This window comes from Ostrea edulis, chromosome 2, assembly GCF_947568905.1.
Source record: "Ostrea edulis chromosome 2, xbOstEdul1.1, whole genome shotgun sequence".
Taxonomy (NCBI): domain Eukaryota; kingdom Metazoa; phylum Mollusca; class Bivalvia; order Ostreida; family Ostreidae; genus Ostrea; species Ostrea edulis.
This window is the reverse complement of record NC_079165.1, coordinates 21,475,272-21,492,260: the sequence shown is the minus strand read 5'-3', so window position 1 is coordinate 21,492,260 and position 16,989 is coordinate 21,475,272. Positions and strand designations below refer to the sequence as shown.

Below are 16,989 nucleotides of genomic sequence, written 5' to 3'. Positions count from 1 at the left end.
ACTCGGTAATTATCTCCATCGCCAAAAATATCCACGTAATCTTATAACTGAAGCTATCAGAAAAGCAGAACAAATACCAATCACAGAGTTATGGAAAGTTAAGAGGAAATCAGATTCTAAAACATTACGCACAGAAATCCCTTTTGTCATCACACATAATCCGAGAAATCACAACATCTTCAACATTGTTTCCCAGTTGACAATCAAGAAATCTAAAGGACATTATTCAAGAAAAGGACACCATCCATTGCAGAAAACAACAATCAACTTTGAAAAAACTCCTAACCAAAGCTATATATTTACATCTGATAAAGAAATACATATGTACCCACTACCATAGCCATTGAAGGGCTGCAAAATTTAGGTTTATGCTCGGTGTTTACGGCCTTTGAGCAGGATCAAGGAATCTTTATCGTGCCACACCTGCTGTGACACGGGGCCTCGGTTTTTTTGTTTGTTTGTTGTTGTTGTTTTTTTTTTTTTGCGGTGTCATCCAAAATGCAAAGTGAATATATAGGAACGTTACATTTACATTACAAACACTTGGCAGACAATATTTGTTTATGAGGCCTCTGCTGGTGGACTGTTAGTCCCCGAGGGTCTCTACAGCCCAGTAGCATAGTACTTCGTTACTAGCTTGAAAATACGGATGTATATATAATTGCTGTCATACAATTTAGAAATTCATTTCAAAATTAAGGATTATCTCCCTCATGCATAGCTCTTATCCTTGGACGAATTTGGCTCCACTTTTTTGGCACGCTGTTTTTGGCTATATTTAGCTCTAAAACTTCATAGTTATTTCGGATTTCAAACATTTCGGTTGAGCATCACTGAAGAGACATTATTTGTCGAAATGCGCATCTGGTGCATCAAAATTGGTACCGTATAAGTTTTACATATAGTACACTCTGTACAACTTGTATTTGGAAAATTTAATACTAAAATTATATAAAAAATGCATTTCTAAAATGAGGTTGCCCTCACATAATTTGTTCAATGAAACAGGTACACATGAATTATCCAGAGAGACAAAATGTTTTTTGTTAAAGATGTACAGTAGTAGTATAACGCGTCCCGATAGGGAGGTCAACTGAGTGCACTTTTTATGCAAATGAGGTCAAGTAAGGGCGTTTTTGATTGGTCAAGCGGTGTTGGGGTCAACGGAGTGCACTAGGACGGGGTCAACCCCAGCAGGGGTTGTAGAGCGGGTGAATAGACTGGCCTATGGCCGCTGGTCTATGATGCGGTACTTTCGCTTTGAGTTCCTGGAATGAGTTCCTGCTATTTTTCTGAAAATCGGTATAAAATCCAGTGAAATCCTGTGTATTAAATCTAAAAGAATAACAGTGTATTAAATCTAAAAGAATAACACAAGGTTTTAAGTTGACATGTTTATTAAAGAACAATAGTACAATCCCCAGAGCTGGCACGGTCCCTAGTTTTACCCAGCGCTGTCTACAGGTAATATATATAAAGCGGCGCGCGGTGCATTGGGTGTCACTTTCGACATCATGTCAGACAAGTTACCTACTGGACTTCCACGGAGTTATATTGAACAGCGATTGAGATTTTTGAATGATCAGCTGAACAGACAACGGCAGCGTGAATTACAACTCCGCAGAGAGAATCAACGACGACTACAGTATTTACAGCGGGGAGGGGGGAAAAAGAAACTCATTTCGGATTATTACAAAATTCAACTGGAACGAGGACGTCAATCACGGAAATTTAAAGTCAAGGAAAATGTCTACAATGTTGCTTTCAAACCTATTCCAGAGAAAGAAAATACAGCCTTCATTCGTCGGCTCTTCCGGGATATGTTAAAAAATGTGAAACAGGAAATGCAGTGCAATCCCAATGATTATCTACGTTTAAATATTCGGCACCCGTCTCTGGATTCAGCTATTTGGTACGAATTTACGCAGTCCAATCAGCTCAACGAGGACAAAATTCTGAACAAAATAGAATCCGTCCAGCAATCTAAAAAGGAATTCCTAATCACCGACGGGGCAGTGCAGATGGATTTTTTCCATGTCAAATATCCACAAGGCAGCGGGTGCACTAAGAAAAAACATCTACACGTGGATAAGGAGAAATTCAAAAACTCCAAGAGAGCGATCGTTCGCATTCAAAATCCTGAGGATTCTCTCTGCTTGTCCCGGGCTATTGTGGTAGCACGTCTACACAGCCAGAAATCAAACGACCCGGCATGGGAAACGAAATGGTTACGCATGAGAAAAGGGGATTTCAAAACGCTCGACCAGAAACGAGAAGCGATAGCCTTGATGGAACAAGCTGGGTGTGTTATGAACCAGTCGTGTGGGCCGCGTGAATGGGAGCAATTACAGCACGCGCTCGCCCCACAGTATCGATTGAAAATATTTCAATTCAAAACGAATACAACTCGTTTACGACTGGAACCTATTTACAAAGGACCGGGGCACGGGACTTGTTTGAATATCCTGCTGGATAACGAGCATTACGATGCCATTGTGTCTATGCCTGGAGTGACGGAAAACGGATACTATTGCGATTATTGCGATGTTGGTTACAGTCACATTGAAGATCATCGGACCGTCTGTCCTCATCGATGCTCATTTTGTTTAGCCGATACCCCCTGTACCCCGGACGGGACTCAGACGAATTGCCCTCATTGTAAGGGATTTTTCAGAAATGCAGCTTGTTACAAGACCCACTTGAAACCTTACAGCAGTAATACAACGACCACGGTCTGCAGTTTAATGGGGCGGTGTAACCAGTGTCAGAAATGGATGTCCAAGCAATTATTAAAACGCCACGCGTGTGGGGGTCAAACCGAATGCCGCATCTGTCACAAAGTCGTCACCATGCCTCATCACTGCTTTGTACAGACGAAACCCAAACCTAAGAAAGAAAAAGAAGAAGAGGAGTTGAAAATATACATTTATTACGATTTCGAATGCAGTCAGGAAAACGGTATTCACATCCCCAATTTATGCGTGGCAGAACGTGTGTGTCAACATTGCGACAGTGTGGATATCGACAAGCCCTGTTCTCATTGTGAAGGATTCGGATCACAACGCCGCTTCCTATTTCAAGGACCCGACACGTTAAAACAGTTTATGGAATGGCTCTTACAGAGCGAGACCGATGAGCAAGGCCATGTGGAACTCAAACACGATGAAGCCACCATCATTGCCCACAATTTCAAAGGATACGATGGGCAGTTTATTTTGAATTACCTGGTGCACACGGCGTGTATCAAACCCACCGTCATCCTGAACGGGAGTAAAATCTTATCCATGCAAGTCTTGGGGTTGAGATTCATCGATTCTTACAACTTTCTACCCTTTGCTCTTGCCAAGATGCCCTCTGCTTTCGGATTAACGGAATTGAAAAAAGGCTATTTCCCGCACTTTTTCAACACGACAGAGAACCAGCAGTATGTGGGTCCTTACCCGGCCGCTCATTTCTACAATCCTGACGATATGTCCACCGCCAATCGTGAAGCCTTCTATACTTGGTACCATCAACAAGAGGGCAAAGTCTTTGATTTCCAGAAAGAATTCTTAGCTTACTGCATCTCGGACGTGGATATTTTACGCCGCTGTTGTGCCCATTTCAAATCCACCCTGTTTGATCTGGTGGAAGTAGACCCCTTTCAAGAATCCATCACGTTTGCCAGCACGGCTAATTTAGCCTACCGACGAGGATTCATGGTTGAAAATACCATCGCCATCATTCCCAATATGGGCTACCGGCCAGCACGACGATATTCAGCTAAAGCTTGCCGATGGCTCGCCTGGTTAGAACATCAACATCACTGCATACGACATGCTAGAAATGGGGGCGAAGTCACGCTTGGACCCTATACAGTAGATGGGTATGATGAGGAATCTCGTATCGTGTACGAATTCTATGGCTGTTACTGGCACGGCTGTCCCACCTGTTTCCCGAATCTGTTGACTGACATGCATCCTCATCGTGTTCAGCATACGTATCAAGACCTCTACCTGGACACCTTAAAACGAGCCAGTGCTTTAGAAGACCAAGGCTATACAGTCGTGAGCATATGGGAACACGAGTTTGATCGTCAGACCCAGACCAATCCCGACTTACAGGAATTTTTACAAGGAGTCGATATACAAGATCATTTGAATCCCCGTGACGCTTTGTACGGAGGCCGGACCAATGCTACACGACTGTATTGTGAGGAGGGTGACATGCGATACGTGGATGTCTGTTCCCTGTACCCGTACGTGTTGAAATACAAGCCATTTCCCGTCCAACATCCCCAAGTCATCACCAGCCATTTCACCGATGTCAGAGACTATTTCGGGCTCATTCGTTGTCGTGTCCTCCCACCCCGAGAGCTGTATCACCCCGTATTACCTTACAAGACCGGGGGTAAATTACTCTTTCCCTTATGCCGCACCTGTGCGGAACAGCGCAACTTAGGACCCGACGAGCGGTGCCAGCACACCGATTCTGAACGCAGTCTCACGGGCACCTGGGTGACCACCGAACTTCACAAAGCATTAGATCTAGGCTATCGTCTCGACCGCATTTACGAAGTTTGGCATTTTGAGAAAACCAGTGACCACTTATTTCGAGCGTATATCAACACCTTTTTGAAAATTAAACAAGAAGCTTCCGGATTCCCCGAGGATTGTCAAACAGCCCAACACCAGCAACATTACATTGAGGAAATTCAGCAACGAGAAGGCATTGCTATGAATCCGGCAGACATCCAGAAAAATCCGGTCCGAAGAACCATTGCCAAACTCTTTTTAAATTGTTTGTGGGGAAAATTTGCTAAACGATTACAATTACCCAAATCCCTGTATCTCACGGAAGAAGAAGAATTACAACAGAAATTACAAGATGCCACTTTAGAAGTCAAAGGCATCGAACTCTTAGAAAATCGTGAACGCCCCGAATGTGATATGATGCTGATCAATTATCAGGAGAAAGAAGAATTTTTAGAAGACTGTCCCTTTGGAAACGTGGTGCTGGCGTGTTTTACAACAGCTCATGCTCGTTTACATTTGTACGAGACGTTACAGCCTTTGGGAGAGCGTGTCTTATACTTTGACACGGATAGTATCATCTATCAGCACGACGAGACCCAGTTCAATCCGACCATTATCAACAGTTTAGGCGGCTGGACCGATGAATTGGGTGGAGATCGTATCATCAAGTACATGTCGGGCGGGCCCAAAAATTATGCATACGAGACCCAGGGGGAAAAATCTGTCTGCAAAGTCAAAGGATTGACACTCAATTATCGTGCCTCTAGAGTCGTGTCTCTCGATACGTTGGAAAAAATGTTAAAAGGAGAAGAAGAAGAAGTCCATGTCAACTATCCGCACTTTATTCAACGAACCCGCCAACATGATGTGCGAACCATTCCTCTGGTGAAGAAATACCGCATGGTGTATGATAAACGTCAACGTATTCATAATTATGACACGCTGCCTTACGGGTATTAAAAAGGACATGCTAGAGAAAACCATCAGTCGGCAAAATGACGGACTACGAATCACTACATAACCCGGGTACACCACGTTATGCTCTACTGTCAGATCGAGTAACGTCGTTTGAAAATGCTCCCGAACACTTGCAGAACCTATTACCTACCATTGCAGAAGCGGGATACTTTTACAAAGGGTACGGGGATAACACGTGCTGTTTTTATTGCAACTTTGGACTTCACCATTGGGGAGCTGTCGACAATCCTTGGATACAACATGCTTATTGGTATCCTCACTGTCCTTACCTGAAGTGTAATAAGGGTAAACAATGGGTACGACAAGCCTTCAATGCCTATGCCCGCGCTAAAGACAGTGGTTGCGATTGGGAAGGCTTACCCTTAGACGCGGCAGGGAATCCAATGTGTACCCAGAAATGTCACATTTGTTTAGAACGAGACTTGAGAATTGCTTTTTTACCTTGTGGTCATTTATGTACTTGTGCTATATGTGCTACGGGACTGAAACAATGTCCTATTTGTAGACATAGTGTTGAGCAAGCTGTACGTATTTTTATTTGTTAATAAATATGTATGATCCCATGAACTTGTGTCATTTATCAAGATGTATACCTACGAGACACTTGAGCCTTTTCAGTTGAAACATGAATTTACCATGGTGGTGGCTGGACCCTCTAAATCGGGTAAAACGGAATTTGTGAAGCAACTGGTACAAAATACGCAGTGGATTGCACCGCCTCCCGAAAAGATAGTATGGTGTTATCGAGAATGGCAGTCCGCGTACGAATCCTTACAGGACAAGGTCACTTTTATCCACAATATACCTCAAGACGATGAGCAGATAGTGGCGGATCTCAGTACGCGTCATCTACTCATTTTTGATGATATGATGGGAGGTAAAGCCATCGAATCGATTGTCGACTGGTTTACGCGCAAAGCGCATCATCGCAATACCAGTGTCATTTATATCACACAAAATCTGTTTGATCGAGCAGTACAACATCGTACCATCAGTCTGAATGCTCACTATCTTGTGCTGTTTAAAAATCCTCGAGATAAATCTCAGATTGGGGTGTTAAGTCGGCAATTACAAATGCCGCATTTACTTCCAGCCTATGAGGACGCCACCCGTGTACCTCACGGGTATTTACTAGTGGACTTGAGTCCTCAGACGTCGGACGATTTAAGATTAAGAAGTCAACTCTTTACCAACTTGGCTGTGCACATGCCCCCGAGAGTATAAATAATGTCACATCATGGGCAGGTGTATCATTCGAAAGACAGTCTTCATCATGGGTAGACCTTCCGCGAAGAGTAAATTAGTCAAAACGTTACGCCGTTTACAACGGGAACGGGATCCCGTTCAACGGAGCCATCTCATTGAATTAGGACGTAGAGCCTTACTCAACTGGTTTGCGATGGGCGCTCGAAATTTATTGCGAGGCGTCTTACCAGGCAATAAAATCACTCAGCGGTTCATTCAATCCCATCGCCAAGACTTGAGTGTCATTGCCGATAAGAAGTCCAATGAAGAAGAGCGTAAAAAAGCCATTTTGAAACGAGGAGGCGCCGGATTCTTAGGAGGGACCATTATCCGTCATTTATTCAAATGGGAAACAGGCCGTAGGCCCCGTGGGGGACAACCCAAGAAAACCAAGAAACCACGGGCTAAGAAAGCTAAAAAATCGCCTCAGAGAATTCCTAAACTCATTATTCGCTTACCTAAGAAGACACCTAAGAAGTCCCCTAAGAAATCCCCTAAGAAGACACCTCTCAGGATGAAGAATCCGTTTCCCAATTGGGCTCCAAAGAAAACCCCTCTCATTGTGAAGATGCCGTTTCCCAAGGCCACTCCCCCCAAGGCCACTAAAACGTTAGCCAATCTGAAAGCCGGATTAGCTCAAAAGAAAATGGAACGACCCATGCATGGGCCTATAGGAAGTTCCAGAACCAGTGATACTGCTCTACCGAGTTTTGCTCATACCTTTGGAAGCATGAAATTTCAACCCTTAACCACCTCGACACCAGTTCAGGTGCAAAAGAAATATAAATGTAAATTTTGCCCTCTGGTCTTCAATGCGAGAGAGAACCGCAATCGTCACGAAGAGACCGTCCATCACAAGCGTTTTGATCCTAAACATCCGAGTGCCATTGTCCTGGACTAGGTATAAAAAGGAGGGGGAAGGGGCCCCACCCTTCATTATCATGGCTCATACGAAGAAGTGTGAATGTCGATTACGACCTCATTTACCGCTCTTGCAGACGTTAGCGGCTCCTCACTATTCCAGCAAATTAAAGACAGAGGTGTTGAAACATTGTTCCAATGACTGCATTTTAAAGATTTGTGAGATTGTGTACAATCTATTAAAAGGGGTGATTCCTCTCAATCCTACTCAGAAGCGACAACTGGGTCGAAAGAAACACATCTTAAGACGCTTAGTCCGGACTCAACCCGTGAAAAAACGACGAGGTATACTCATCCACCAAAAAGGATTGGGTTCGTTTGTGTGTGGCAAAATTTGTAAGAAATCATGAGTCGAAAAATGGTATTGGTACCGGAAGCGATGCTCAACGAATTAAAAGGCAAATTACCTAAACCTCCCGAATTTACCTCGACTATTGGTTTACGCAGTGATTTGGACGAGATTGAACATCGAGATGATTTAACCGAGAAAGAAAAAGTGGGGTTGTACGGTCATCAACTTCATCGCTATCGTCAATATTTACAACAAGCTCGACATCCCACCCCAGCCACTCGGCCCTCCCCAACCAGTGCAGCCAGTGCCGCCTCACCACCCACAACCGCCGCAGCACCCGATGACTTGGAGGAACAGATTATCAAAAGCGTCAATAAACCGGGTCGAAAGAAAGCAGGTTTATTACTCGATCATCTCAAGAAATCCAAAGTGGTGACTTGGAATAAAGAAGGAGAAATCAGCTATAGAGGACGCAGGGTTCCCGATTCCAATATTGTGGATTTAATGACCGAAGCCCAACGACAAAGACCCTTAAGACATCGTGATCCCCCCACGGGATTAGAGGAATTTGCTCAAGCGTTAAAAGAGACTCATGCTCCCAAAGGATATGTGAACAATCGGGATGTTATAAAAGCCATGGACAAACCAGGGAAAATCAGTACGCCTAGACCTCTAGAGGAAGAGGAGAGCGGATTTCAAGAAATCTCGGGTTTTGACCAATCGTTCTATGAAACTCCCAGACGAATGATGACCCCTAAAAATATCTGGGAGGCCAGTAAAAAGACATCACGTGAAATTGGAAAATGGTTAAATCTACCATGAAAGCAGAACAGATCTTACAGCGACTGTATTACGATCCCAAGACAGGGTATGGGGGAGTCCAGGCGTTGTATCGTCAAGTGCGTCAATTAGGACACAAGATTACCCTGTCTCAAATTCGAGAATGGGTGAAAGCTCAAGATACCTATACCTTGCATAAACCGATACGGAGGAAATTCAAGCGACGACAAACACGAGTGACGGATATGGATGAACAATGGCAATTAGATTTAGCCGATGTCTCCAGCTTGAAACAAGACAATAATGGGTATACGTTTTTATTATGTGCCATTGACGTGCTGTCTAAATATGCCTGGGTCGTGCCTTTAAAACAGAAAACGGGTAAAGAAATGATACGAGGCTTACGAGGGATTTTTCGAGAGGGACGTCGCCCCGTCCGCATTCAGTCCGATCAAGGAAAAGAATTTACCAATAAAGAATTTCGTCAAGCCTTCAAATCCATTCATTTCTTTACGACCCGTAATGCCGAAACCAAAGCCAGTATTGTGGAACGTTTTCAACGCACGCTGAAAGCACGCATGTGGCGGTATTTTACACGTCATAAAACACGACGGTATGTCGATGTCTTGGGGGATCTGGTGTATGGTTACAATCATACCTATCATCGCAGTATCCGGCGAGCTCCTGCTCAAGTCAATGCCAAGAATGTCTTGACCGTATGGAAAACCTTGTATGGAAAACAGAGTGCCGATACCACGAGTCGCTTGCAAGTGGGGGATCGTGTACGCATTAGTAAAGCCAAACGTACGTTTGAAAAAGGATATTTACCGAATTGGACCAAAGAGCTGTTTACCATCTCTAGAAAAGTGCCAGGACGAAACGTCTATCGCATTCAAGACGATCACGGGGAAGAATTAGAAGGAACGTTTTACGAGAAGGAATTACAACAAGTGATTAAAGACGATGATGTCTATGAAGTGGAAGAAATCTTAGGGTATAAAAAGCGGCGTGTGGGAAAAAAAGTCATTTCAGAAGTCAAAGTGCGTTGGAAAGGATATCCTCCCAGTTTTGATTCATGGATTCCGCAAGCGGATCTCATTCAGCCATGACCAACCAGTGGACTTTCTTGGGTGAAAAAGTCCCTCGAGCAGAAATTGTGTATTTTGCACAATTATTCCTGTGTTTAACCATCATTATCACCTCGGTCGTCATGTTAGCCTTAGGCGATCCCAATCGCGATTTTTGGATGGTCACCTTAAGTTCTTTGGTGGGCTACGTCATGCCTAGTCCACAAATGACGTTAGCGAGCCCGAGTATAAAACAGGAACGATCTTCTTCAGATTCATCAGTTCACCATGGCTAACACACAGTACGCCTGGAAACAAGAGGGAAAGAAAACGGCATGGTTTGCGGATAAGCAGATGTGTTTGATGCATTGTAAACAACACAAAACGTCCACGCATCCTGTGTACTTGTACAAACGTATACTGATACCTCACGGATGGTCAGCCTTTATCATGAAGACCAAGTATCAAGAGTTTCGCTGGAAAGTCAAAGCCTTCTGGGGATTGATGGGACGACAAGACGAATCCGATTGGACCTTAAATGAGAGTCCTTGGTTTGACCATTCCGAGGACTGTCTCCGACATTTCAAAGACATGATCAATGAAGGTTATGATGTAGCCGATTGCTGGGGAACCCGACACTATCTGGTGATGCGACGACGCTTAGTCCCGAGACGAACACTAGAGTTGGAAGACTCGGATGCGTTGATGTGGGGTGGTGGCCGCGATCAAGAAGAATGAATTGAATGTATTGTCATGTTGTATGTTGTTTCAAATAAAAAATTGTGAAAAAACAAAACGGTGTTGTGTATAAATAGAGAAGGAAACAGAGACAGGGGCTCATTTAAGACATCATGGCTGGAGGAGGAGGAGAAGGGTTTTACATGACTCTGTTGAGTGATGGGTCGATGGAATCGTTTCCGACGAATACGACGGCTCAATTTAAAACGTTATTGCCACACACCATGGACTTAACGGATGGAGCATGGGAAGTCGGATTGACCGAAATGATGTACTCGGCTAACTTACAAAACGTATCGGATAGCGAGGCTTATGTGGACGTTCTCATTCCAGATCCGTATACGCAACATGTCCAAGATCCCAACACTTATAAATGGGAAAGATTTAAGACAGAGAATATGGGCAAAGTCACGATGGCCAGGTGTGAGGTGGTGGTCCCCTGGGATCTGACGCCATGGTCCCATCTCTTTGCGGGAGGGGATAGTTTATTTCCCTTCGATATCATTCGCATTCACTTTCGACCCGGAGCTTATACACAACCTTTGGCGTTAATCAATGAAATCAACGCAGCCTTAAGGAGAACCCTGTGGAAAGTATGGACCGAGTTAGGGAATCCTAACGACGAGGGGAACAACCAGATCTTAGTGTATCACCCCGAGTACGATCGTGTCGAGTATCAGTTTAATGGGAAAGCACTGAGATCCACCCCCATGTGCATTCGTTTCCCTACGCCCTTAGCGTACAAGCTAGGTCTGGATAGTGACAAAATGATCCTGGGCCAAGAAACCATGACGAAATAGATCAACGTGAATTACTTGGGGAACACGACCATGGATGTCTACGACAATCTGAAAGCCATGTATGTGTATTGTGACATTGTGGATCCTCAAGTGGTGGGCACCAACAAATTGAAATTATTGAGAGTCGTCCCCTGTACGGCTCAATACGACGATCGACAACAAGCCCGTTGGGAACCGATTCGAGCCGAATATTTGAAACTGAGTAAGAAATATTTCGATACCATTGAGGTACACATCATGAATTCTTTAGGGCGTCCTATGGGGTTTTTAAATGGGCGCTCCCTAGTCAAACTTCATTTCCGCAAAGTGTATTGAAAGATGAAGTACCATCGAGGAGTCAGACGCCAGAAAGGACACGGAATCTGGTTTCTCATTCCGTGGATTGCCAATGCCATTGTGGGTCAAGCGGGCCAAGGAAAGAAGAGAAAGAGACGGCGTAAAAAGTATAAAAAGCGGGTGTAAACCCTAACGAAGTTCATTTACATCAAGATGCACTACCATAAAGGTTTAATACGGCAGCAGGGTCACGGGCTTGGAGCCCTGTTGGGAATAGCCAGCAAAGTGGCGGGTCCCCTGATCAGCGGATTATTAGGTGGATCCCCCGCACAACAGCAACAACAACAACAACAACGTCCTGTCTATCAAGAGAGATATTATGATTACGACCGCCCTTATCGCTCTTATCAGAGGAGACGACGTAGAAGCCATCCAACAGAAGAATATGACCCAGAATCTGAAAAGCAGAAGGGAAAAGGATTTTTCACCGATTTACTCAAATCGGGGGCTAAAAGTGCCTTAAAGGCTGCTGCTAAAACAGGGATGGATGTGTTAGATAATAAACGATCACTCAAAGACGCTCTCAAGACACACGGTGCCCAAGCCCTGAAAGAGACAGCAGGGTATGCCCGTAGGCGAAGATCTCGAAAAGCCCCATCCAAACGAGGAAGAAAAGCACGCACAGGAATACTCAGGAAGCCTGGAACCACGACCCTCAAAAGAAAACAGGTGGGAAAACAGGTGGGAATACAGGAAGGAAAAGGATTTGTTAAAAGAAAACAACGTATCTTAGCTCGGGGAGGGCCTCATAAGAGACCTAGGAAGCAACCTAGGAAGCGATCTAGGAAGGGAGGTAGGAAGCTAGTGAAAAGGGGTAAGCCAAAACGCTCTCTGGATATTTTCGACTGAGAACCCTATAAAAAGGGGGTGAGAAGGAGCCCAGAACACATTTGATGCCAGTTCACGCTGAGTAACACATCGTTCCAATATGATGCACCGAGAATCTTGCGCTTGTGGCACCAGCAGTTTAGAACTGTTTAAAGTGCCCCCGACCAACGTCACTTTAGAAGATTCGAAATGGATGGAATATTACCCCATTTCCAGTACCCTCAACTCGGATACGGCTCCGATTGAATTTGAAATCAAAGGACAAGGAGATGAATATCTGGATTTATCCCAAACTTATCTCCAGATGGTATGTAAATTCACGAAAGCCAATGGAACGAATCTCGCAGGAGGCAATTCGACCTCCACCCCCGTGAATAACATTCTCCATTCCTTGTTCAGTGAAATCGATGTCAGTCTCAATGGAAAAGTCATTACCCCGGGGACGGATACTTATCCCTACAAAGCGTATCTGGAGAAATTGTTGTCTTATGCACCCAAGACTCTGGAAACCCAGATGAGAGCCTGTAGCTTGTGGGAAAAAGATACGGCAGGACATATGGATGAGGTCAAATTAGAAGCTCTGGCTCAAACTCCTGTGGAATTTGCAGTAGTGTCTAACAAAGTCAACATCGCGGCCGTCATCCCGACTCCCGAGTATCCGGATGATTCCAAGAATGTAGGGTTGAGAAAACGTCACGAGAAGATTACAGACAGTAAGGAGATCGTGTTGATGGATCGATTACATCTGGATTTGTTTGAGCAAGAGAAATGTCTCCCTAATGGCTTGGATGTCCGTCTCAGATTCAATCGCGCTCGACCTCAGTTCTACATGATGACCGCTGCCGGGAGTAGTGGGAAAGTGGCCATTCAAAGTATGATCTTGTGGGTGAGGAAAGTCAAACCTGTGCCGAGTATCATTAATCTCATCAATCAGCAACTGAGTACTCAAACGGCGAAATATCCATTGAGACGAGTGGAAGTGAAAACCTTCACCATTCCTAGTGGCACCCAATCTAAAATCACCGATCATCTGTTTCAAGGACAGATGCCTAAACTGATCGTGTTGGGTTTTGTGGACAATGCGGCTTTTAATGGGGATAATACCAGAAACCCCTTTCATTTCCAAAATGAGAGAGTCAAGAAATTAGAAATCAGTATCAATGGAGAAATGATGGAAACCCGCCCTTTGGAACCTAATTTCACCGACGATCAGTACCTGAGATCGTATTTGAGTCTGTACAAAGGCTTGGGAAAATTAGGCCAGGACTGGGCTCCGGACATTACCCTGGAAGAGTATAAAAACGGTTACACCCTCTGGTGTGTGGATTTCACGAAAGATCAAGAAGTCCAGACGGATAAATTTCATCTCATACAGACGGGGAACTTGAGAGTGGAAGTGCAATTTGCCGCCAACGTAGCCAGGACCTTAAACTGTGTGGTGTATGCCGTGTTCGACAATCTGCTAGAAATCAACAAACAACGAGAAGTCAGCATCGATTACTAAGAGAGAGATGGATACTCAGCAATTGAGAGATGTTTTACAACGAGATTTAGGACCGGCGTTTGCAGGTGTGTATCCTCGAGATGTCATACCTGAGCTGTTACCTCATCACAAAGCCATCGTGGTGAATACAGACCCTCACGATCGCCCTGGAGCGCATTGGGTCTGTTTGTATTTGAGTAGCCCTACCGTCGAATATTTTGATTCTTACGGATTACCTCCCAGCCATAAAGACATCCAAGACTTTATTCAACGCCACGGAGAGACTTGGATTCATAACACCCATTGTTATCAAGATTTGAATACGGATGTCTGTGGACAATACTGTGTGTATTTTTTACATCAACGCCATCGACATAGAAGCACCGTACAAGAATGGTTACTTCCCTGGAAAGGCACGGCCTTACAACGCGATCGTTTTGTGGCGGATTGGTTTAAAGAGACCTTCCGAAAACCGAGAACCCATCAAGGACAAACTTGTCAATGTCAAAGACTGAATGTATTGTAAACTATGTTATTGTTATTGTTCATAGTTGGAGTTTAATAAAACGTTGGGAAAAAAATTTTTTTTTTTCTTTTCATTGTAATCAACCATGTCTTTTCAAAAAGAATGGGTAGCCCTGAAAAGGGCTGTTTTCTTTCTCTCTCTCTGTTCTTGGTCTTTTCTCTTCTTCTTCTCTCTTCTCCTTCTTCTCCTTCTCTTCTTCTCTATCCCCCTCTCACTGTCTGTTCTTCTTCTTCTTCTTTCTTCTCTTCTTTTTCTGCTCCTCCGGGGGTTGCTCGTGGTCAAACACAAAAACAGGCAACCACCCGTGTTTAAAAAACAATCTCCCCGGAGGCCGCTGCACCACTTCCATCTCTGCGTCCCAGTTTTCTTCTGACGGGGGCAGATCCTGGCTCATGGGTGGTGGGGGAAGAGCCTCCCGTGAGGCCGGCGGGGTAATCTCTCGCTCCCAATCCTCCTCCCATTTGATACAATAATCATTCACTGTAGGGTCTGGTCCTACTCTGCGACTCATGGTTCTGGTTCCTTAAAAAATCGGAATGCCCGATTTTGACGTTGCGCTCGGTTTAAAAAGGCGAGAGCGCGGACGTCCTCGAAAACATCCCCTACCTCAGATGGCTGACGTCATGTTGATGACTCATCAAAAAACACTATATACATAGGTCACTTGTTACCATTTTTCTCAATCATGTCGTTTGAACGGTACGCGGATGATGAGAATGATGTACTAGTGTGTGGGTATTGCCGAGGACCTTGGAGCACTTGTGGCTGTTTTCATTATAAAAAAGAAAACATCCTGGCCAAACAGAAGTGGATAGAGAGATTGGCAGAGCTGACGTATTATCCCTTTGTCTATAAATGTTGTGGTCACACTAGAGAACCCTGGTTAGAGTGTAAGTGTCCGCAGCATTGTACCATCACCCCTGAAGAAGAAATAGCACATAAGGACTGTACCTGTGAGATCTGTCAGGAGTTTAGAGAGCGCTGGACTCAGAGAAAGTTTGATCCCCGGCTGTTTCAACATTGTCCTTACAGTCAAGAACCCTGGTCAACGTGTACCTGTGAGACCTGTCAACCACCATGGCGGAGACGGATCTACGAGGAGATGTATTATCTCTACCTTGGGTGGATGCTATTGTACAACAATGTAACTGTTTAACGGTGAAACCTCATGGATTAGCCGGAGGCAATTGGGCTCATTATAGACAATGGATTTGTGACTTTGCTTATCAGTATCATAAACATGTTTACATTGTCAAGAAAATGTAACTTTATTATAGCTTTATTCTAGCTATTACTTGTGTTAATAAAACTTTTTTAAAACAAACTTGTGTGTTTCTTGATTTTTGCCATAAAAAGTGTCTTTTCAAAAAAGTTGGTGGCCCTGAAAAGGGCCGTTTGGTCCTAAGGACCGACTTTCATTCCCTGCTTCCGGTAAACCGGCATAACGGGCACCGTCCCCGGGTGTGTCGCCGCTCCTGTAACTCTTCCACGCACGAGCAGCAAGCTGGGCGCTGCCCACATCCCCTGCACGTAATTCCAGAGTGTACCCTGTCTTGCCAGCAGACAGGACACTTAAACCAGATGGGAACCGCCCTATCTGCCCAGCCAGGGACAGTCATAGGGTGGTTCCTCGGGGGATGAGTTGCCACCGGTGCGTGGGTTGGTCTCGGTGGTGGTGGAGTCCTCCCTGCAAACCGGATGGTAGGTGGTGGGGGTCTTGCAGGGGCTGCTGGTCTCGGTGGTGATGCTGTGTCTGCCACCAGCAGTGACGGACTCTGGGCTGGACTGGGAGGTGGTGCGGGGGACGGTGACCGCGGTGAATACTCCACCGGTGACGCTGGTGAGTCGCTCATCGGCACCGGGCTGTATTCCACTGGTGCCGATGGGATCGCTGGTGGTGGTGTTGTAGGCGTCGCCGGGGAGTAAGGTGGTGGTGGTGAGGGTGGCTGTGGGGCCCGTCGGCGCGGTCTCGTACCCGTGGAGATTCGAGCGGTGCGGCGGCGGGGTGCCCTCCCTTCATACTCGGCCCGCACCCGGCAGATGATCTCACGGACCCCACTCTGGTCGAAAGGGGAGAAGGTGCTCAGGTCGTTCTCAGAACGCACGACCCAATTCTCCCCTACCCGTTCCTCAGCCACCACTACCAGCCGGTACCGGAATCCAGGCAAGGTCTGAAAATTGTAGAGCGGGTCTCTTCTTGTAGCCATTCTTCTTTCTTCTTTAAAATCCTTCAAAAATCTTCTATAACTGTGCTGGATCACCAGTGAAGCGAACTGGCGAGTGCGCCGGTATATATCGGGAAAGCGCGGACCTCCTCGAAAACATCCCTCGCTTCGGAGACGAAGCCAAGATGGTGGCCGTCAAAATGGCGGATTTGTGCTTTCGAGTAGAGAGTTTTTTCTCATTGTCTTTTTCTAGACATTCGATATCTGTGCAAGGTAGATTTAATCTGATAGATTCTGAGACGGCGAATGCGTTAAA

The 16,989-nt window shown here is 45.2% G+C and overlaps 2 protein-coding genes across 2 annotated transcripts; one reads left to right on the top strand and one right to left on the bottom strand.

Moving 5' to 3' along the window:
* The first annotated feature begins 12,599 nt into the window (after positions 1 to 12,599).
* LOC130051418 (uncharacterized protein F54H12.2-like) lies at positions 12,600 to 14,003 on the top strand. The gene is made up of 2 exons (XM_056153334.1): positions 12,600 to 13,634; positions 13,764 to 14,003. Exons 1-2 carry the CDS (start codon positions 12,600 to 12,602, stop codon positions 14,001 to 14,003), a joined length of 1,275 nt encoding a protein of 424 aa, XP_056009309.1.
* A 1,920-nt stretch (positions 14,004 to 15,923) lies between these two features.
* Positions 15,924 to 16,715, bottom strand: LOC130051417 (uncharacterized). Its single transcript, XM_056153333.1, has one exon. It carries the CDS (start codon positions 16,713 to 16,715, stop codon positions 15,924 to 15,926), a length of 792 nt encoding a protein of 263 aa, XP_056009308.1.
* Between the last annotated feature and the right edge of the window lie 274 nt (positions 16,716 to 16,989).

Excerpts from the sequence above, each read along its gene's own strand:
- LOC130051418 (XM_056153334.1), top strand. The coding sequence starts at position 12,600 with ATGATGCACCGAGAATCTTGCGCTTGTGGCACCAGCAGTTTAGAACTG. Across the intron at positions 13,635-13,763 it reads TTCATTTCCAAAATGAGAGA|GACTGGGCTCCGGACATTAC; the intron begins GTCAAGAAATTA and ends AAATTAGGCCAG.
- LOC130051417 (XM_056153333.1), bottom strand. The coding sequence starts at position 16,715 with ATGGCTACAAGAAGAGACCCGCTCTACAATTTTCAGACCTTGCCTGGA.